This window comes from Squalius cephalus (assembly GCF_949319135.1).
Source record: "Squalius cephalus genome assembly, chromosome: 7".
Classification (NCBI taxonomy): domain Eukaryota; kingdom Metazoa; phylum Chordata; class Actinopteri; order Cypriniformes; family Leuciscidae; genus Squalius; species Squalius cephalus.
Window position 1 is genome coordinate 25,861,010 of NC_137128.1, and position 22,412 is coordinate 25,883,421.

General features: G+C 38.5%; 3 protein-coding genes across 5 annotated transcripts; 2 read left to right on the top strand and 1 right to left on the bottom strand.

The window, feature by feature from the left end:
- Positions 1–622: 622 nt before the first annotated feature.
- hhatla (hedgehog acyltransferase like, a) lies at positions 623–7,514 on the top strand. Of its 2 annotated transcripts, none has more exons than XM_079876703.1 (12): positions 623–800; positions 2,675–2,787; positions 3,650–3,717; positions 3,807–3,920; positions 4,390–4,584; positions 5,109–5,318; positions 5,514–5,685; positions 5,833–5,977; positions 6,075–6,110; positions 6,233–6,434; positions 6,637–6,781; positions 7,030–7,514. In XM_079876703.1, exons 2-12 carry the CDS (start codon positions 2,682–2,684, stop codon positions 7,170–7,172), a joined length of 1,536 nt encoding a protein of 511 aa, XP_079732829.1. In that variant the 5' UTR covers positions 623–800; positions 2,675–2,681; the 3' UTR covers positions 7,173–7,514. The 2 variants fall into 2 exon arrangements, with proteins under 2 accessions (XP_079732829.1, XP_079732830.1); XM_079876704.1 differs by lacking the exon at positions 623–800 and adding an exon at positions 2,414–2,432.
- A 1,799-nt stretch (positions 7,515–9,313) lies between these two features.
- On the top strand, positions 9,314–14,068 carry klhl40a (kelch-like family member 40a). Its single transcript, XM_079877610.1, has 6 exons — positions 9,314–10,582; positions 11,258–11,418; positions 12,204–12,311; positions 12,413–12,598; positions 12,694–12,843; positions 12,953–14,068. The coding sequence occupies exons 1-6, from the start codon at positions 9,467–9,469 to the stop codon at positions 13,062–13,064; spliced, it is 1,833 nt and encodes a 610-aa protein (XP_079733736.1). The 5' UTR covers positions 9,314–9,466; the 3' UTR covers positions 13,065–14,068.
- On the bottom strand, positions 14,050–21,104 carry zbtb47a (zinc finger and BTB domain containing 47a). Of its 2 annotated transcripts, none has more exons than XM_079877608.1 (6): positions 20,946–21,104; positions 18,253–19,536; positions 17,030–17,177; positions 16,798–16,913; positions 15,701–15,845; positions 14,050–15,622 (listed from the first exon to the last, which is right to left on the bottom strand). In XM_079877608.1, exons 1-6 carry the CDS (start codon positions 20,949–20,951, stop codon positions 15,216–15,218), a joined length of 2,106 nt encoding a protein of 701 aa, XP_079733734.1. In that variant the 5' UTR covers positions 20,952–21,104; the 3' UTR covers positions 14,050–15,215. The 2 variants fall into 2 exon arrangements, with proteins under 2 accessions (XP_079733734.1, XP_079733735.1); XM_079877609.1 differs by having other exon boundaries at positions 20,949–21,021.
- Between the last annotated feature and the right edge of the window lie 1,308 nt (positions 21,105–22,412).

The window sequence follows — 22,412 nt, forward strand, 5'->3', positions numbered from 1 at the left end:
GATTAAAAATTAGCAAATTGAATGTAGAAACACAAGAATTCCGGTGAATGCGTAATTGACTTTCTAATAGCCTATTGTAATTCAGGTTTCCCGTATACCTTTACTTATAAGGCAAGTTGCAAAGTTTTTATTGAATCAATAGCCTGGCCATATACAGTGGCGTAGCGCAAATCCGCGGGACTCCCTCGTTTGGGGTCACTAAAATCACCCATATTACCCTCACCCTCATTGATTTGAGCCCCGTCACTGAGGAAAATGTATAGCCTAATCGTTTAAAGGCTTTAGGCTACAGATAATAACAAAGGGTGCATTGCAGATTCAACCTAGTTTATTTATTTATTTGTATGCATTGTAGCCCAGTTGGAAAAATAGACTAATACCAAAGTTATGTTATGAAGTGAGTGATGGTTCACTGGATGAGCTCTCGGGACTGCTTTGTGACAGTAGTAGCCTATATCATCCCACGGACCAGAACATAACAAAGGAATTTCTCCAACCGGCCATCCATCACCTGTATCATTTAGCGCTTCTTCAATTTTTGCGCCTTTTTGATGGACAGTTGGTGCCACCCCTTGGCGGTTCCCAATCCGGATTATAAATACACTCTCTACACCCCTCCCGCAGCATCCACACCAGCTACTGCTGCCTCTCACAGTGCACCATCGGCACTGGGAAACCGGGACGGATGTATTAGGAGAAGCCCCTACTCACCCCCCTTTTCTTTTCTTTTTTACCCCCAATTTTGTGGGGGTTGACACCTGTCTTCAAACATCTTAACGGCGGTGAAAGGAAGACACGAGGTTAGTACTGAGAAAGTGCACTCCGTTTTGAATTACTGTACTTACTGTACACAGTGTTGCAAACAGACAGAGTCCCACGGACCATAAGTGAGGCGGCGTGTGGGCGTTTGGAGGTTGGTGCAGCATCATTTACATCTAAAAGGACTTTGGATTTGCGTGTAGGTATATTAATTAGTCGACACAAATACTCTGATTTTAATTGAACAGGTACACGCATGCCTTCGTAATTAATTAAATGTCAAGATCAAGGAAAGTGAATGGCCAGAGCGCTCGTCCTCGGTTTCTCATGCTCCTGAAGGATCTCCTGATGTGTGGGAGATCGCATTGCGCTGCAGCTGCCGCACTGTACTACCATGAGCAACTGCACAGGCTAAAATAGGAAGAGGTTGTACGGCGCGGCGCAGCTGACTGTGCTGTTTCTGAAGAGCCGTGAAAACTGGCACTCCCATTTAAGTCACTGACTGTCTTCTGAGAATTAGACTGGGTGTCAACTAAGTGCCAATGTTTTTGTTGTTTAATTTGTTTTAGTTTTGTTATTGATTGCCTAGGCGGAGGCATAGCAGCCTATATAGTTTTGGTGTTAATAGCGTAATGCGTAAATTAATAAGCTATATTAATTCTTGATGAACATTGTGTGTGTAGGCTACTTTTACTAATAATTATGCGGTGTAATGCTGGTCTTTTTTTCCTGCAAAATATCAGCTTTTACATGTACTTTAACTGTTGGCACTCGGCGGAGGAATGCTGCCTTACATTTTTAAGTTCAATCAACTTGGATGTTTAAGTCATTTCAACTTAAATTACATTATACTGACTTAATAAAATAGTTGAAAATTGCTTAACTTATTTTGATGACAATGTAAGAACATATGTTATCATAATATTACTTTTTTTTACAGTGTACAGAGTTTACAGTGTAGTTTACAAACATTATTATGTTGTTATTTCACAGGAACTGAAATGAACTACGAAAGTACTGGAACGAGTGCAAATAAATTAGGCTAAATTAACATTTAAAAGGCTCACATGAGATAGGCCTACAAGTTTATATGCTTTTGTTGTACCATTTAAACTAATGTTTTAAGCATTACAGATCACCACTCCTTTATAAATTGGATTTGAAAACTAGTTCTGCAAGTAAAACTTGATTATGGGTGTCAAAACCCGAATGTCATTTTTCTTGACAACATCACTAGCAGTTGAACGGGAATTATAATCAGTACAATTTTTTTAAAGTAAAAAAAAAAATATATATATATGTATGCTATTTTCATTTCTAGCACTTTATTATATTTATCGTATGAATTGTAAATCTTTTTTTACTCCAACTGTAAATTTGTAACCTCATTAATATTAATAGACACGTCACAAAACCTCCTGTGATTGGACAAATAATTTGCCCGCTGATATCATTAGGTGAAAATTTTCCCCGCCTTCCATTGCTTCACAGTATAACTTTTCTTACAGTTTTAGAGCTTAACTTTCGCACTAAACTCAAATATACTTTTCTATATACGAAAAGTATTGAAATAGTGTCCTTTTGACCTGGTTGTAAAATACCTGAAAGAAGAGAAGGATCGGTGAATATCTGAGGAGTGAGTGTGAGTGACGTTTGACCCGCAACGGCCGTTAGTGAGTATGACAGCGGAGCTAATCAAAATATTGTATAATACGAACAAATAATAAAATACGAAATAAATACGATTAGACATAATAATTAATCATTGGTTCATGAACATTTAATATGACAAACAGTAAAAAGAACCTTAAACTTGTGGGGGTAGTGTGTAACTGTAAGATTTGCCTTTACGTTACCTTGTAAGATAATTTTCATGTGAGTGTAATTGGATTCTAATGTTAAGACTTCTCTTCAGGTTAACCATGGGGATCAAGGCAGCCCTTCCCAAGATTGAGCTGTACTTGTACACTGCTGTCGTCTCTCTTGCACTCTTATGGGCAGGCAGCTGGATCATTGAGGCCTCCAGTGGTAAACTTTATTTTTAACTCTTGCTTTTTCTTTCTACATTAAGGACACATAATTATATTAATGTCTATCATGGATGCCCTAGAACACCATGAGTAAAGGTGCATTTTCTCTTGTTCATTGTAAATTAGAGCACTAAATATAGATGTAGTATTATTGTTTGTGTGTGGGCAGATTGTTTTGCTTATTGGCATCCATGCTGGTCCTGGAGCAAACCAGCCATGTCTTGTCCATATTATATACATATACTAAATGATTAAGTCTAAAATTATGTTTCTGTTTATGTGCTGATAAGTAGACATAATCAATATCATATTGATTATGTCTACTTATCAGCACATAAACAGAAACATAATTTTAGACTTAATCATTTAGTTATTTCTAAATCCAGTCCTACATTGAAACCCTCAACAACCCCTGAATTGTTATGCAATTTGTATTATCTTTGTAATTCATGTTACAAAGATTTTTCAGATTTCACAGGACCATCTCATAATCTCAAAATATATATGAGAGTCTGGATTATCACAGAGAGCCTCTGAATATGCAGGCTGGCAAAATTTACCTTATGTAATGCTATTAGGTTTTGCTCTGGAGGCTGGAGCTCACACTATTTGCTGTTGAGTCATGTGAATCTAATGTTCATTTTATTCATTTCTATAACACATGGAATTCATGGTTAGCTGTCTGCACAGACTGCATGCATACACAATAAATATTGTAATTCTATAGCAATAAAACAAATTTCAACGTCCTTCTTGATTTAAAATGTAAAAGAAACATGACGTGGTCAGGTGGTAAGTTTTATTATTTAGCCTGAAATGCACCTTGCTGCTTTTGTGAATCTTTTCTCTTTTATTTCCAGAGCATATAAACAGGAGGGCATTTAGGGAGAATGTGAAACCAGGATGGCACTACTTTGGCCGAAAAATGGCAAGGATCATATCACTATGTTATTACATAAATGACTCGTATTTAATCATATTTAAGCTTTCTGTGACTGATATCCTCTATCTCTTCAGGATGCGTCAGATTTTGAATGGGTTATGTGGTTTACCACTTTCCGCAACCATATCCTGTTTGCCCTCTCTGGTCATGTGATCTTTGCTAAGATCTGCTCGATGTTGTCTCCAAAGGTACTGTATGTAGTTATGCATCCTGTGCACAATGATCAGGTCATTTACAATGACTTAAGAGTAATACTATTTGTTGATTTGTGAATGTTGCATGATTTTATATGCCAACAACTGTTAACCAATGATATAGTGAAAAAAAGCATTTTGATATTGACAATGCATGTGTGATCTAATCTGAATGTTGTGTGAAATGTTACATGTATTTCGTCTGCTGTCAAAGAAGACTGGTATAGATGCATTCAAGGTAACTCTGAAAGTAGGCCTACTTATTTTCTTTGATCATACTAATTGACCAACTAATATTAGTGCTGCTACAACTCAAGCGAATGCTGGACTATATTGTAATTTCTAACACTTAGAAACAGTAGAGACTTAAAAGTCCTTTAAAACCCCATTCAATATTGTTGCATGTGACAGCTGGATTACATGAATGTGTTTTTTCACAAGAAATTTTCTTCGTAACCCACAGAACAGATCTTTGATCTATATGGTGTATGGATCTCTAGCTGTCCTGATTACTATGGGATGGACATACCTCTCTCTCGTCCTGTCTCACTGCATCATCCTCTACAGTGTTTCCCTCGTCAAGAGGAAGTGGCTCTGCTTTGTGGCTGGACTTACCAGCCTGGCAACATTTAAGATGGAGCCCTTTAACAGTTGGCAGGTGAGAAAGTCCATAGTTATTGTATCATCATTTATAATGTCTCTCATGGCGCATTCATGTGGGCGTCGGCATTAACGCTTCTCATTTACTTTGAATGGGTGACGTCATGCATTGCCGAACTGAAATGTGGGTTTCGTTGTGCCACGTCACTGGCGTTGCTCGCGGCAACTTTTCAAGCGCCAACGCAGGCATCAGCCAATCAGATCGCCTATGCAGATACCCTAGTGCAGACGGTAGCCAATTGCGTTCATGCAACACCAGAAAAGTAATGTGATTGGCTGTTGGCACTATGACGGTCGCGTCAGCACCAAGCTCCAGAGACGCCCTCCGTCAAGCGTTGACGTCGATGCCCTGTGTGAATGCAGTGTTATAAAATGTTTTTCCCCACAGTCTAACCAAAAAAAATAAAGTTAAACCCAACACACTGGCCAAATGGAGCATAGATGTAATTGGATGCAATTCAGGCGTCTACATCAGCATGTGAAAAACCATTTAGTTGATGTTCTGATAATGTTTTAATGCAGGAAGGCTTTGCGACTGGCTCCTTTGATCTGCAAGACGTCTTGTTCTACGGGGGCTGCGGCTTCTCCATTATGCGCTGTATGAGCTTTGCTCTAGAGAACTGTGAGAAGAAAGATGGTAACTACAGTTTCATGGATCTGATCAAGTACAACTTCTACCTCCCCTTCTTCTTCTTTGGACCTGTCATGACCTTTGATCGTTTCCATGAGCAGGTGAGTCCTGTACAACAAGAATCCGATACCTTCTAAACATTGTTCTCAAGAAAAACACAATTTTAAAGGTCCAGTCTATAAAATCGTGTTTATAAAACACAATCTATATAATAGAATACATACAGTAAATGTAATTGTGTTGATAATGTCACTCTGGTTAAGTATGCATTATAATGATCCCTCTGATATTCTCAGGCTAACAACCCTAACTTGACTCGTAAAGAAAGAGAGATGTGGAACATCACCATTCATGCTTTGGTGCACCTTGGGGCTATTTTGGTGGTGGATGTCTTCTTCCATTTCCTTTACATTTTGACCATCCCTAATGATTTGAAGCTTTTGAAGCAACTGTCTGACTGGTCTCTGGGTCAGTTTGATGCAATTATTTCATTTTAGTAAATAGTTAGAAAGCACAGTGGATGTTTAGAGGTAGTAGTCACAAGTCGTTTCTAATTATTTGTAAGTAGAAATTAATTTGTTCACTCACTACAATATTGATTGTATTGCTTTTCAGCTGGTTTGGCATACTCTAATCTGGTGTATGACTGGGTGAAAGCAGCCGTCATGTTTGGTGTCATCAACACGGTATCCAGACTGGACCATCTTGACCCCCCTCAGCCTCCTAAATGCATCACAATGCTCTATGTCTTCGCTGAAACGTAAGTATTGTCATTAACAGAAGAGAAATGGAGCATGTTTTTGGGTCTGTGTAACCAGATCACATGTTAACAGTTTCTCCTGACATTGACTTTTCAGACACTTTGACAGAGGAATCAATGACTGGCTATGCAAGTGAGCAAATAATCAATCCCATGTGTATCATCCCATGTATCATTTGAATATATATTGCTATATCAATCATATACTCAGGAAAAACATTCTTCACAACATATATCTCCTGGTCTTTGTTAAAGATATGTCTATGACTATATCGGAGAAAACCATGATGCTATCTTCAAGGAGCTTCTTGCTACCATCTGCACCTTTGCTGTCACAACTCTGTGGCTCGGACCCTGTGAGCTGGTTTACATCTGGTCTTTCTTTAACTGCTTTGGCCTAAACTTTGAACTGTGGGTGGCTAAGCTCTTTTCTCTGCCACCGTTTTCCACCATTGAGGTAAGATCCCAAAGACATCCACTGAACAAATACAGTGTAATTCAGCCTGATGGATTTTGAGCATTTGGGTTTTTAATCATTACACTACCAAATGATTCTCTTTGAATATTACATCATGACTGAATAGCCTTGCATTTCACTGATATGAAAATAACAGCATTTACTCTGAGTTCAGCCAGAATGTAATATTAATATTTTCCAGCGGAATCTTATGTCTGAGGCGATGTCACGTCGAATCAGGGGCTTGTTCAACGCTGTTAACTTCTGGCAGATTATCCTGTACAACGTCCTGGCGCTAAACAGTCTGGATTTTGCTCAGCTGGTTGCTAAAAGACTGCTTCTCAAAGGTAATTTTTTTTGTTTTAGGTCATTATATAATGAAAAATAAAACTAAAGTAGCTAGAATGAGTGTAGAATGTGTTAAACATTTCTTACATATGTAAATCACTTATATGTGATGTATCTATACTGTATATACATATATATATATATATGTAAAAATGTTAAAACAAAGTTGTATCAGCACAAAGATTCTTGAGGAATGGAAAAAACAGCATGTACATGGAGAATAATAGGACTCTTGCGATTCCCTCAGGCTTCCCCCTTTCCACTCTCTCGGTGCTGTTAGTGACTTACTGTGGCGTGCAGCTGATCAAGGAGAGAGAGCGAAAGCAGGCGCTACTGGATGATCAGGAACCAGTGCCGCCCCCAGAGACGGGCAAACAGAAGGCCGAGTAAAGGACAGAGAGGTCATTGAATCCGATCCAGCTCTTGAGGTCCTTCTTGTTAATTCTACCCCTGAGCTTTCATGCCAGACCGATGCAGTCCCATCACTATGGTCACTGCTTTGCACAAGTCTGTTTTAAAAACACAAGATGTTCTTAACTGTGAATAGTTCTGAAGTGCACTTGCTGTAGCCAGATGCAACTTGTCTTCCGACATAATCTTGCACAGACAAACCAAGAAGTGCATTTTTTATTTATATTTTCAGTGGCTATAGCATTTTAAAGGATGGGTTTGCCAAATATTTTATGAATAAATAATATATTGAACAATAAAAAGAAAATGTACAATGTTTTCAGTGCTGTCTTTTGTTTCAGTCTTTCTTAATATTTTTAATATGTCTACAGCCATGTTATTTTAGTATTATTGAGATATTATTATAGTTTTTATTCATATTTTAAAATTAGTTTTTATTATATCTTCTGTTTTAATTTTAAAGTTACGTATTAACTAAAGATAAGTTAGTTATGTGGGTTTAGTCATTTTTTTATTTGTTTTTTAATGTCAATATAGTTTTTATTTATTTTTATTTTAGTTTGAGTTATTTCAGTACATTAAGATAAACCTATTTAAATGAGAAATGTCGGTGCATGTCTTGGTAACTTGCTGAAATAAAATATGTTTTTTTTATATTTATATTATTTTATTTTAGTTAACATTTATTTTATTTCAAGTACCATTTTTTATGGTTTTAATTTTAGTTTTAGATTACTATAATAATCCTGGTTTACAGCCATTATTATGACACAAAACATACATGTAAACATATAAATAGTCACCATTGGGCATTTCAACCACACAGACCTTAGTCACTTTTCAAAGTTAAACTTTGTGCAATCACATTTTTATGTTACTCATGTCACACTCCAGTAGATGATACGGTGTGAACACATTCCCCTATTAGGCTTTGTCCTACATGGAGCTTTGAGTGGCACACAGGAGATTTGAGTTGATTAATGGGTCTAAATATACACTGATGAATACTGTAGGTCTGCTATGCTGTTATCAGCACACAATTATATATCCTAGTTTTCAGTCTCCCTTTGGACCTCCCTTTGGTCACCTTATATGGGTTATTAGCACAGAATTAACTTTTTGCTTGTCTTCATATACACTATTGAAAATAAGCGTTCTTTATTGGCAAGGTTCTCTAGATTATTTAAAATGTTTCTCACACTAGGAAAAAAAGTGGTTATTTTAAGAACTGTTTTATGGGAATCTAAAAATGGTTCATCACTGTGAAAACACCCTTTTGACACCTATTTTTAAGAGTTTGCCTTCAGAAAGTGTTATAATTTCAAATTAAATATGTATAAAAATGACCAGAAAATGCTTAAACCAAATACAGGTTCAAGGTGAAACGGTAAACAAGCTGAGGTCTAGTGCTCAAATATTAATCATATTAAGCCATGGCACTCCTGTAAGTGAAGTTTGAACCTAGCTCTTATCACTTGCCATTCCTGTTCTCCCCGCTATTTCCACTTCTTTCCATATGAAAAAAAGGCAGAACACATCAATAACTTAAGAAATTCTGTTGGAACTATGACAGATAAAGAAAGTGCTATTGTGCTCAGAAGGACCCAGGTTCAAGTATAGCCTGGGACATGTCCTGTTCCCCTCTCTCTCTCTCTCTCTCTCTCTCCATGTTATTTCCTGTCACTTCTCTACTGTTATGTAAAAAATAATAAAACCAGTTATAAATGTGGCATTGCTATGAATTGATGCTATAGGATGCAGGAGCCCACGATCGTGAGGAGCTCCACTAGAGGGCTCCACCAGGTGGACATTATCTCTCAAAGCAACAGGCAGGCAAACTTCAGTTTGTCTCCTTTCAAATCTGGTCTGATTTCCATCTTTTGTTTCTCTCTGTAACTCTTCTTTTCAAATTGGCCACATTTCTCAATAACATAAAATTTTCACATCTTCCTGTCCTTTTGCATAAGATCTACAACTCAGTAGTCCCAGTGAGCAGCATGTCAGCTGTTGGCATGATCTGTTTGGCGGGGGGAAGGGAGGGACAGGTTGAATTTCAGGCCCTAAGTGTGGTTCATTTGCACATTTCTATATATAGATGGACAGACAGTAGCTGATAACTTGTGACAGCTGAGGAAGGAGGCCACACCAAAGAGGCACAACCTCCGCCATTTCTCTTTTAGAGTAACGGTGTTAATACAGTCAGTTCAGTTCTGCAGTGGGAGAGGACTAGGACACCCCTCCCTCCTACTGAAATCACATCAAACCATAACAAGATGGCCTCCATGTCAGTGGACCCAGTGACAGAGCCGCGGATGTACCAGCAAACGCTCCTACAAGATGGGCTCTGTGATCTCCTAGATGCTAACAAGTTTGTGGACTGTGTTCTGAAGATCAGAGACAAAGAGTTTCCTTGCCATCGGCTAGTGCTAGCCGCTAGCAGCCCTTACTTCAAAGCCATGTTCCTGTCAGACCTAGAAGAGAGCAAAAAGCGGGAGATTGTTCTAAAAGACATCGAACCTGGGATCATGGGAATGATCCTGAGGTACATGTACACCTCGGATATCAGCCTGACTGAGCAGAATGTCCAAGACATTTTTATGGCGGCCAACATGTACCAGATTCCGTCAATCTTCAGCGTGTGTGTGTCGTTTCTGCAGCAGAAGCTTGTTCTCAGTAACTGTCTGGCCATCTTTAGACTGGGACTGTTGCTGGACTGTCCACGTTTGGCCATGGAGGCACGGGACTTCATCTGCGACCGGTATCCCCTCATCATTCGGGACCAAGACTTCCATCAGCTGGGTCCCAGTGAGTTGGCGGCTATCATCACATGTGACTCCCTGAATGTTGAACGAGAAGAGGCAGTGTTTGAATCTCTCATGGACTGGGTGGAGTATGACACGAGTGAGAGACTGAAAGACCTGCCAGAACTTCTACACTGCGTCCGTTTCCGTCTTATGCCAACGAGTTACTTTAAAGAGAAAGTCGAGGGGCACAAATTGATCAGGATGGATCAGGAGCTCAAGAAGGAGCTCCAGCTTATCAAGGATGCACAGAAAGGACTGCTACATAGGGTCAAAAGGTCATCGCACAGGAAGGAAGGCGCGGCGGAGGATTCTGAAGATGAGGATGAGGAGGGTTTGCTGCCGGGGATCCTAAATGACAACCCACGTTTTGGAATGTTTCAAACAGACCTTATATTGATGATTAGCGATGCCGGAACAGTGGCGTATGACATTGGTGCAAACGAGTGCTATATGGCGTCTTCATCCACCGAGATCCCTAAGAACCACTGCAGTCTTGTCACAAAGGAAAATCAGATCTTCGTCGCTGGAGGTCTGATGTACAATGAGGAGAACAAAGAACAGCCGTTCAGTTCGTACTTTCTTCAGGTAACACACAGGCATGTTTTGGGAATGTTGCTTTATGTGTTTGCCTTACAAATCAATGACTCAAAGCATCACCTTCCAAAAATACATTTGTGAGAATGACCCTCAGGGTCTATTTTGCTTTAGAACAGCTGTTAAAGCTTTGGACCTCATATGTCATGTTTTTAATAATGCCCGCATGACACATTTTCCTCATGTTTTTCCAATGAAACCTCTGAAGGGATTGTGTTGAAGGAATCAAACAAGTATATCGTCACCTTCCTAAAATAATTGCCTTAGTCATTTTTTGACAAAAATTATTTTATTGCATAAGTCATCTTCTCATGATGCTGGCCACCTCTGGTAAAATCGCCCACATCCTCAGTTTAACAGATCATGCATTTCTACCCCTGTAGTATAATGGCCTATGTCAAGAGTGTGACTTAGGCTGTTTTATTTTGCCTAAGTCAAAAGACAATGAGACTTAGGCAATTTTACAAGCTTTTCAAGATGGCAGTTGCATCAAGAAGAACGAAAATCTACTTGGCCTCTGAAGTTAGGTTCAGTTTTTTGTGTTTTCTGAGAAACCTGAAAAAATGACTTAGGCAATTATTTTAGGAAGGTGACAATATTAGTATGAGAAAGGAACAGTGCTTTTTAATTATTATCTTTCAATCTGAGTTCTTGTTTACCCCACAGTTTGATCCCATGAGCTCTGAATGGCTGGGGATGCCCTCACTACCAAACCCTCGCTGTCTGTTCGGTCTGGCTGAGGCTGAGAACTCCATCTATCTGGTGGGAGGAAAAGAGCTGAAGGAGGGAGCACGTGCACTAGATTCTGTAATGATCTACGACAGACAGTGAGTAGCATCAGGAGATCGCAACATGCAGCTGACTTGTTGCCTCGCTGACTGATCAGGTATTGCAGTCAGTGTTTGCGCAAAAAGATATATCCCGAAACTGATATCAGACAGTTTCAGGACAGTCTGAGGCAGCAACAGTCTAATGGTCTATGACAAAATAGAGATATATTTGGTAATAGCTAATTGAATATTTAATTACTACAATATTAATGTCTCGCTAGAAATTAAATCAAAAGTGGAAAAAGTTGGTCAAAATCACACAAATTGACCACCAACCACAACTTTCAGACGCCATTTTTATTTTTAGCTAAATTGTCACGGAATTGAACAAACAGGCTTGTGGGATACCATAGGCAGTGAATGTGACATTAATTCTCTCAGTAGAGTGAATGTGACATATGTGACATCATATGATTAAGATGTAGTTGCCATCCTACCTCTGATGCTGCCCATGGATGCAGCATTTTTCAGATTTCAGAAATTACTTCCATACAGCCATTAGGCTGCTTTTACTTACTGTGCCACTTCAAAAAACAAAAATATATTCTGTTTATGTGTAGGCTATACAGCACAACCACGTCTTTCTTCATGTTTATCCTCATTTTATAGCTCATTTTATAGACCATAAGCCTAATGGTATGAAATTGATAAGTAAAGAGAACACAGGTTTTTTCCCCTCACATATCACTCTGGTAGATCAGGTTGAGCCCTGGTCAATATGATGTTGTTTGATATGGTTGAATTCTGATTTTATTTTCATTAATAATTTCATTATCACACAGGTCATTCAAATGGGGAGAGTCGGACCCTCTTCCGTATGCAGTTTATGGACATGGAATCGTTTCACACAAAGGGCTGGTCTATGTGATAGGTGGAAAAACCGAGAGCAAGTGAGTGAAGAACCTGATTTTATCCTAATTTACAAACACATAGCCTATGCCAGGTTGTCCTCGATTTTCATAACCGCTTGACTTGAAATGTGATCATTCAGGAAATGCCTGAAGAGAGTCTGTGTCTATGACCCCACTAAGTTTGAATGGAAGGATCTGGCACCCATGAAAACTGCCCGCTCGCTGTTCGGCACCGCTGTACTCAAAAACAAAATCTATGTGGTGACTGGAGTTACTGATAGCGGCCTGACTAGCAGTGTGGAAGTCTACGACATCGCCAGCAACTCGTACGTGCCGCTCCTTTATCATATTATGTGTACATTGCAAGCTCATGAGACATTATAACTCAGGTAAGTTGCTCACTTGTGTGTCTCCCGCTTAGCTGGTCGGAGTTTGTGGAGTTCCCTCAGGAGAGGAGCTCTCTTAACCTGATCGAACTGGGCGGCTGCTTATATGCTGTGGGGGGTTTTGCTATGATGCCCAAAGAGACCACCGAAAAAATGGAGCCCACTGAAATGAACGACATATGGAAGTGAGTATTTAGGTTAAAGGTTTAATGAGATTTATTGAGCTGAGAAAGCTTGGTCATATTTGAAACTAAAGTTGAGACATGAGGTTTGAACTTGTGATTTTCCTGACAGGTTTGACGAGGAGGAGAACTGCTGGAATGGGATCCTGAGGGAGATCCGTTATGCTGCAGGAGCCACGGTGCTTGGGGTGCGTTTGAACACCTTGAGACTCACAAAGTTGTGATCTACAGTTGTCATCTATAGACAAAATAATGCCACCCACATTTTCATAAATGAGCAATACATACAGTACATACCACTGAATCATAATGAACAGCACAGACCTAGCTTGCTTAATGTTAATATAGTTTGTTTGTGGTAGATCTTAAGGTAGCCTATATACTGTGTCTGTAATAGATCAATGTTTTATACCCAAGTTGGAGTTATGAATTTCACTGGGTCAGTGTACAGAAGATCTTAGTATGATACAAATAGTCTAAAAAGAGATTCTACTGTTTTAAGAAAAGGATGGAGACAAACACAAGACCATCTATTTTTTTTTTTTTTTCAAAATAATTCTTTGTTAGTCATATTGGGTAATTAAATGTTGAATAATTTGACCTTATTTAAATGTCCATGTACATTGATTTCTGTCATTCTATGATATGTTATTTTAGACAACAAGTTAACATTTTGCAATTATGACCAAGTGCAATGTTCTTATATTTAAAAGAGAGAGAAATAAATGGTAATGACTGAACAATAACCTAATATTCTGTAGACAATGACCAAACTAAATTAAAACACTAACAACAAAACACAGTTGTGTCTGTAGTAAATGTCCAAAGCCAAATGAAAATTAAAAAAAAGTTAAGGTGAAGGATTACAAGTGTTATTATTTTATTTTATGTATGCCATCCTTTTTTCCTCTTTTTTTTTTTTTGATACTGCTATTGACGTTCATGGTGGATCCCCAAGTTTTTTCCTCATGACTAATAGACAGCTGATGCAAACACAAACACTCTGGAATGAAGAGATCTGAACACCTCTCTGATTTTGGAACAAAGATCAAAATATTCATAGTTACATCAGCAGAAATTAAAACACTGCAGACATAAGAATAGCCAACTCATGAAAAATACCAAAATTACTGCTGTGTAAAAACATTTAAAGATCTGAGACTATAAGATTCCAGCCTAAAAGTGCAAAATGACCAGTTAAAAACAATAAAAAATATATATGTTTTAATTCAGAAGACATTAGAGTCTGTGGATGTATATTAAATAGAGGAGAATAACTGATTTTTTCCCCCATTAATAATATAATACAATTTCTAATAATTCACCGGTTAAAGGAGTGCTGTGGTTTTTATGACCTACAATAACAGCTCAAGTTCAACCCAAAAACATTCAACCAAAAACACAAAACCTCAAGGTTTTTTTGAGGTTTTGTAACAAAAAAAATGAGCCATAAATTCACTGACTCATAAATGTATCAGCTTTACAAGCTAACAACATACAAATTATAGTTATTATTATTAATGCTTCTGAAAACAATGAACATAAATGATAAAACTATCACAAAATGTAAAGACTAAACAAATCATTATGAAACCCTTCACACCAACAAGCTAGTAAAATAAAGTGCCAGAATCTACTGAATGGACATTTCCACCACCGACATGACCAGCGTTATTTACTCATGAATTCTCCATAAACCTCTATGTAAATATAGCAGATCATCACCCCAAATACAAATAGTACTTATGGACAAACTCTGACGTAAAATAAAGCATCTAAGATTAATAAAATGTAAACTGAAAGCTATATAAACTGAATATGCTTTTGTCTATGTATTATTCTGTAAATATACTGTACATAAAAGCCTATATGTATTACATTTAGTATGATACATCTGGGTAATAGTTTTAGGGCTCGACATTAAGCCTTTTCATGTGCTTGTCCTTCAGACAAGTAAATCTGTCAAAAAAGTTGCTTGTCCGGATTTCTTTTGTTTTGTTATTTGTGTTGTAAATATAATTTATTCTGAAGCAATATTATCATCAGTGTTCAATCAGCTTTGATATATTAAAATCTGCATATTGTAATATCTGCACCTTTAAAGGAACCAGTTTCAAAAAATCCACTTGTCCCGGACAAGCGTTAATGTCGAGCCCTGCAGTTTCAGTATTTTAATACTTTTTGCCTAACTAGGGTTTTTCATAGCACAGATAACTCTGTCAACATTTGAGATGGGAATGGAAGGGATATTAAAATGTTTTTACATCAGACATCAGAGAAAATGACATATGCAAACAAACAAAGGCTAACATGAAATCCCAGGCTCTTTGCTACATACAAACTACCTCTGCATCACAAAAAAACAAGAGCAGTAGTTACAGATTCCTGGAGTCTGTCCTTCCAACTGAGTAGAGTGGTGTAAGGGAACGCAGCTGAGAATGTGACGGACCCCCGTCCACTGAGTGGAGAACAGATGATGGAAAAGAGACTACGCCATGCAGACGTGGGCTGATATCTCTCAGTGTTTCCATCCCGACCGGCAGTTCTTGGTTTGCGGCAGCTTCCGTTTGACTGGTTACAGCGGAGGAGTCCAGCAGTGGAGGGTTCCTGACCTGGGAACACTTGTCTCGGTGAGCTTTCAGCATGTTGGAGAAGCGGAAACGCTGGCCACACGCATCACAGGGGTAAGGCTTCTCTCCCGTATGTGTACGCCGGTGCCTCTTCATATTGGGTCGACTCGTGAAGCTCTTCCCACAGATCTCACATATATACGGTTTCTCTCCTAAAAAGAAACAGCAGGCCTCTTAGACTGACTGTATAAAAGATTTCAAAGTGCTGTACATGTGTAAGAGCGTCTCACCTGTGTGCGTCTTCATGTGTTCATCAAAGTACTGCTTCATACTGAAGTCCTTCCCACACCACTGACACATGAACTGCTTGTGTCCGATGTGGATGCTCATGTGAGAGCGCAGCTGGTACTTATACTGAAAACGCTCACTGCAGACCTAAAGGAAAAGGAGTGGACTAATTTAAAATATGGCCAAAAATGAATAATTGATATTATAAATCAGACCGTTCTGGTCCTGGATGCTGATTGGTCAATTCAGATGTGCTAAAATACACAATGTTATGATGCAAAAACATGTTCACCTGGTTATAGTTTATTATCACAGTGCAGAAACCATAGAATAACTTTCTTTTATTGTTTACTAGGTACCATTATAGATTAGCCGATTCAAAACATTTTATATTTTATTTAAATTTCATTCTGTTAATGCTGTAAATAATACAGAACAGTGTTTCAGACTGATTCAAATCAGTAACTCTTCTTTTCTAGACCTATTTATTAAAAGAACTGACTCATTACTTTTTTTTGCCAATTATTGCTGCTAACTAACATACTGTATATAACCCCTGTAAAACATGATTTATGTCGCTGAGGGCACTGAAAATCGGTGCAGGAAACAATAATACAGGGTAGCTTCTAATTATACAAATTATGAACATATTGATTAAAAATATGAACTTTGTCTGATCAATTTTCAAATAATAGAGTAAAAATGAATCTTGTGATTTTAAGATTTTATGTTGGAAATGTTCAAATGAAAATTTCGATTAATGTGAAAAACTATATTTTTTACCATGTCCTATTGTTTAAATACATCGGGCACTCTATCCAAAGACTTTAGAAGTAGTTTTGATTTTTGATTTTTCATGTTGTTTTTTTTTTTTTTTCATACGTCATATTAACTTGTGTTCTAATATTCATTGTAATATCCCTTTCATTTCCATATCACCATATCCATATATTGACTGTGCTGATAGGCAAATTTATTAAGTAAAATACTAAAACTAGAAAAACACTAGAAAGGAAATTTGCTAAATCTTATAGTGAAAGATTGGCAATAATGAAAACAGTCACAGCTTGTCCTACTTTATTGCTTATTGTTTTCATACCTCACACTGGAAAGGCTTCTCCCCTGAATGTTGGAGAGAGTGGACCTTCAGAGACATGCTTCTTTTAAAGGACTTGCCACATGTCTCACAGGTAAATGGCATCTCTTTTGTGTGGGCTAAAGACATGTAAAACAAGTAAGAAATTAGTCAGACAGTCAAAGCTTACTGTTTAGAGTATGAGAGAGACTGCGAGTAAAGATTTGAAAGTGAAAATGGCACTAACACCACTCACCGACCATGTGTTTGCGTACATGAGCCATTGTGTAGAATTTCTTCTCACAGATCTCACAAGTGTACTTCTTCTCAGCATAGCCATGGACAATCTTATTGTGCTCATGAAGTGACCAGAGCTTCCTGAAAGCTTTTCCACAAGTTAGACACTACAAAAATGAGACAAACAACAGTAAAAAAACAAGAAATTCATGTCCATTGCATTAAAGTCACCATGAAATCATAATTGACACTTCTTGTTTTTATGGAATATAGCGTTTAGTGTTTATAATAAATGATTTATCAGTGCATGTGTCCTTGTAAACGAGGGCGGGACATCCTGTCACTCAAATGAGATCACAGCAATAGCAAACCACAACCATCCAATGATTGACATCCAATGACCACAATGATAAGTTCATAAATATGTACTCTCTGTATTCATGTTGGTTTCATACAAAGAATTATACCTTTTTCAGGATTAGTATAAGACCTTAATCATTATTTTCAAAAATGTTTAAGTAAGGGATAATGTTATAGGGAGGCGGTTGTTATAGCGAATAACAACCCCGACAGGCTGAAGCGTCGGGGTCTTGAATCAGCCTGAAGGGGTTGTTATTCGCTATAACAACCGCCTCCCTATACATTATCCCGCTTATTACATGGCTACCTACAAAATAAATAAATAATTTGACACAAAATTTTGACTTAAAAAGGAGTTTATTGATTTAAAAACGATTGTATTGCTTCCGCTAAAGAAAATAGTCCGTTCCGTCTCTACGGTTGCATCCATAGCAACGCTCTGTTTTTCATGGCAACGGTCTGTTATACTTCGCAGCGGTCTGTTATCAAGAAATAACAGACCGCATTCTACATTGGAATTCAGCCAAGCCATGTAATAAATATATAGCTATATTAGTAAGTTTTAGGAGAGTCCCATCACATAAGTTTTGTTTGGGATGCACCACATGACTGATTTGGCGGACAAGTTTTTCAAATTGTAATAAGCAGTTAAACTTTTTTTTTTTTTTTAAGAAATTATAATAAAAAGCCAAACTACTTTTTCATTATTTCATTATTTTAATTAGGCATGATATCAGGACAGTTTTAACACCCTGACATTTTTTTTTTTTTACTATATAGCCCCCATCAAAATGTTTTTTTTTTTTTTTTACAAATAATACAGAATATAAAAAATGTATTAATACAGAAATTGCATGCATAGATCCAGACAAAAGAGCCCACCTGTATGCTCTTCTCGCAGTCGGTCTGCTGATGCAGCAGTAGCTCACTTTCCAGAAGGAAGCGTTTTCCACACTTGTCACAGATATGCATGCGGTTATGCGTCACGTTCATGTGTTTCTCCAGGTACCAGCGGTTGTTGAACGTCTTGGGGCACCTCACACAGGTGAAGCTCTGAAACGTCAAGCTATCCTGGTCCAGACGCTCCTCCCCGCTCCCGACCTGAGCCGTCCCTTGCCTCCCGCGGCTTCTCTTGGAGACCATCGCTAAAGCATCAGCAGAGTCCCGGGTTTGTCGTAGTGGTCTTTCAGATATGAATACAGGTAATGCATGGTCACCTTCCTCCTCACTGGTGCCTTCAAGTCTCACATCATCATCATCATCATCATCATCATCTTCACTTTGTTCACCTTCCTCTTCCTCCTCCTCCAAGGCCACATTGTCTCTTGATTCCTCAACAGTGTCATCGCTCCTCCTTCCTTTTCCAGGAAGCTGTTGTGCTGAGGGTGACTGAGCAGCTACGTTGCCCTCTAAACCTTTGGACACATTAAGGGTCTGGTTGTTCAAATTCAACTCTACAATTATTTGCTCTCCGTTAAACGAACCAAGTTCTTCAGAGTCCTTCAGGTTTCTTGTTTCCTTGCCTTCTACTTTACAAGCGCCTACTTGCACTTGGCGCCCTTCGCCAACTTGAACAGTATATGAGTTCTCTTCACTTTTCCCTCCGTAGATTCTGGCACAGGTGGGGTCCTTCTCTTGCTTGATCTCCATGTGAAAGTTGGAGTTTACTGAGGTGCTGTTGCTCCAGCTCTGAGCCCTTACTTCCTGTTTGGCTTGGTCCACAACGGGACTGATTTCCAGCGAGCCTCTAGTAATGAGTTCACTGCAAGAAGTGGCAATGTTGCTCATCTGGAGCACCGTGGCAGCTTTGAGCACGTCCTGGGCATTGCAGCTGGAGACCAGCAGCTTGGAGGTGTAGATGAAGTTGAGGATTTGCTGCAGGCCTTGAGGCTGGAGGGCCTCCAGAGAGAGCTCCACATGCCGCAGCTCCTTACTCGACGCAAAGAGTGAGTGGAAGAAGGGGCTGTAGGCTGCTAGGACACCCTTGTGGGCCTGGAACTGGAAAGAAGTCTGGTGGTGCAGGAGGACGATGTCCACGTCACACAGATCTGGTTGGAACAGACGTTGCTTGTTCAGCCTGTCCATCAAGAAGGTGCAGTGAAGGGCCTCATCCTCAACGAGGGAGAACTCTGCAGATGGGTGCTCAGCAGTTTTCTCCACTATAAGCTACAAAAGAGCATCAGATTTAATCGAGACGCACATCAATTTGACATTTTAAATAGTAGATATTGATTTACATTGCAATCGAACAACAGGTAGGTGTAATTGTCATTTTAAAGGCAGCTGTTACGCATATCATTTTTTAAAAATTATAATTCTTCTAATAATGTAAAACTATTTCTATTAAACACATTATATATATATGTGTGTGTAGAGTGTCTTAAAATAGGCTAATCAATAATCATCCAATTATCCAGATAAGCAGTGAAGATATCCAACATATATATTATGATGATTCTTACATTTTATATTACAATATATGTTATGTTTATAGTATCTAAATGATATACAGGCTTTCCAACTGTCATATTATAATTATCCAATTATCCAGGTAAGCAGTGCAGATATCCAAAATATTATTATATTTTATTACATGGCTTGGCTGAATTCCAATGTAGAATGCGGTCTGTTATTTCTTGATAACAGACCGCTGCGAAGTATAACAGACCGTTGCCATGAAAAACAGCGCGTTGCTATGGACGCGGAACGGACTATTTTCTTTGGCGGAAGCAATACAATCGTTTTTAAATCAATAAACTCCTTTTTAAATCAATAATTCGTGGCAAATTATTTATTTATTTTGTAGGTAGCCATGTAATAAGCGGGATAATGTATAGAGAGGCGGTCGTTATTATAGCGAATAACAACCCCTTCAGGCTGATTCAAGATCCCTCCGCTTCGCGTTGGGGTTGTTATTCGCTATAACGACCGCCTCTCTATACATTATCCCTTACATATTAAGATGATTTTTAAAGATATGAAAGAACATGTAAAGCTGCTTTTATATTTAATCAAGATGGTCCCTCACAAGGAAATATTATATATGTTATCTTTAGAGTATCTAAATGATATATAGGCTTTCCAGCTGCCATACTATAATCCAATTATCCACACAGTAAGTAGTGGAATATGAAATATTATACAAAGATTATTTTTATTTTATGATGTCAAGTTTGATATTTTTCCTTATGATGTATAGCTGATTTTATATTATATATATATATTTTTATTTTAAGATCTGACGTTCTACCAGTAGCTTACTATATATCAACATTATTGCAAACAGTAAACATTGCTAATTTAAGTTGCAGTATTCTTCAAAGTCATGAGCTGGACCGGCTACTTTATTATGCATTAAAATTAGATCAGATGTTTGAAACATTTTTTTTACATCAGCATCTTATCAAAAAGTCGCAATAAGTTGTCGATGATCTCCCCAGATGTGGGAAATGCATGACATCAGCACATCTGTATGACAAGCACTTCGTCAATCAGATGTGACTGATGCATGTCAGATTGCACAGGCCTAGGAACCTTCAGAGATATGCAGGTAATAAACAGAAAAAGGGTCTTACAACCATGGTGATTCAGTGCTTTCTGCCTCGAAGGAGTACCGTCTCCCCTCCTTAGCATTTCAGTGCATCGTTTTCATGAAAACAGCTGTCATTCATATCCCCACTGTGCTTTTCTGTTTAGAAATCTGTCCTTTTTCGCCATGTCCGCACGCAGAGGGCTCGCACTCTCAACCAGGGAGTGATGGTGATTGGAGGTCGAAAATCATATGGGTCGTTTTGTCTGGATCTTTAAAGCGACAGGGACGTGATTAAAGGAGGGAAATATACAGTCAGCATCTTTCGACGCAAATTGTAATTACAAATGGAAAGAACGCATTTGTGAACGTCTTCAAACGGTTCCCTTGAGCACCTGGCGCCAGCTGCGCAGTCACAGCAGCAGAGCCCATGGCAGCGGGGTCAGCGAGTCCACAGCGGAGTTAACCGGTTCACCGCAGACAGACAGGCAGCGCGGAACAGCTGCAGAGCGCCACTCTGGCCACGAGGTGTCGCTAGAACACCGTTTCTGTTATCATCGTTTCTCTCACAGCTGTGGTTTCATTAAAAGAATGTCACTTTTCATGTTTTGATTGTTATTGTGTTGGCTTGACAAATCACAAACTGATCTACTTTTTTTTTAAATTCTCCTTCTTCTTCGGTAAAGCTGTTAAACACAGCCACCAAACTCGCCTCAGACCTGTACTGACTCGAGTTGCTATATCTTTTCTAACTGATCCGACGGTTTTCCCATAGACTTACATGACTGAATGTTCAAATGAAATGAGCCAAGACTGTTCAAAAGCCCATTGGAATCAGAGGACCCTTTTCAAAGAATGTGATGACGTATTTTAGCGGTATCGGTTTTTTATATTTTCATTTTTTATGTTAATTTATAACACTATACGTAATATAATATTACCTTTGCATCAAATTACCAAAAATAAAATAGAATAAAAATAAAATATTTTTTTAGCTATCGCTGCTGTGACTGAGGTTGTTTCTATATCTACATAACAGATATGCAGGGCAGGCTATATGTTATGGTTTCTAATTCAGCGGCTGTGGTAGTAAAGTTGAAATCTGTTTCTCTCTTCTGACTGCCGTTATCAACCTCTCTCTATTTTTTAAATATGTAAGGGATAATGTATAGAGAGGCGGTCGTTATAGCGAATAACAACCCCGACAGGCTGAACAGGACGGTCTTGAATCAGCCTGAAGGGGTTGTTATTCGCTATAACGACCGCCTCTCTATACATTATCCCGCTTATTACATGGCTACCTACAAAATAAATAAATAATTTGACACGAATTATTGATTTAAAAAGGAGTTTAATGATTTAAAAACGAATGTATTGCTTCCGCCAAAGAAAATAGTCCGTTCCGCGTCCATAGCAACGCGCTGTTTTTCATGGCAACGGTCTGTTATACTTCGCAGCGGTCTGTTATCAAGAAATAACAGACCGCATTCTACATTAGAATTCAACCAAGCCA

Bases quoted from the DNA above. Each gene is read 5' to 3' on its own strand.
- zbtb47a (XM_079877608.1), bottom strand. The intron at 17,178-18,252 runs GTGGGCTCTTTT...TCATTTTTGTAG, and splicing joins ACTGCGAGAAGAGCATACAG to TGTCTAACTTGTGGAAAAGC. The intron at 16,914-17,029 runs GTGAGTGGTGTT...ACATGTCTTTAG, and splicing joins TGTACGCAAACACATGGTCG to CCCACACAAAAGAGATGCCA.
- hhatla (XM_079876703.1), top strand. From the start codon at position 2,682: ATGGGGATCAAGGCAGCCCTTCCCAAGATTGAGCTGTACTTGTACACT. The intron at 3,718-3,806 runs GCAAGGATCATA...CTATCTCTTCAG, and splicing joins ACTACTTTGGCCGAAAAATG to GATGCGTCAGATTTTGAATG. The intron at 6,111-6,232 runs GTGAGCAAATAA...TCTTTGTTAAAG, and splicing joins ATCAATGACTGGCTATGCAA to ATATGTCTATGACTATATCG.
- klhl40a (XM_079877610.1), top strand. From the start codon at position 9,467: ATGGCCTCCATGTCAGTGGACCCAGTGACAGAGCCGCGGATGTACCAG. The intron at 11,419-12,203 runs GTGAGTAGCATC...ATTATCACACAG, and splicing joins GTAATGATCTACGACAGACA to GTCATTCAAATGGGGAGAGT. The intron at 12,844-12,952 runs GTGAGTATTTAG...TTTTCCTGACAG, and splicing joins GAAATGAACGACATATGGAA to GTTTGACGAGGAGGAGAACT.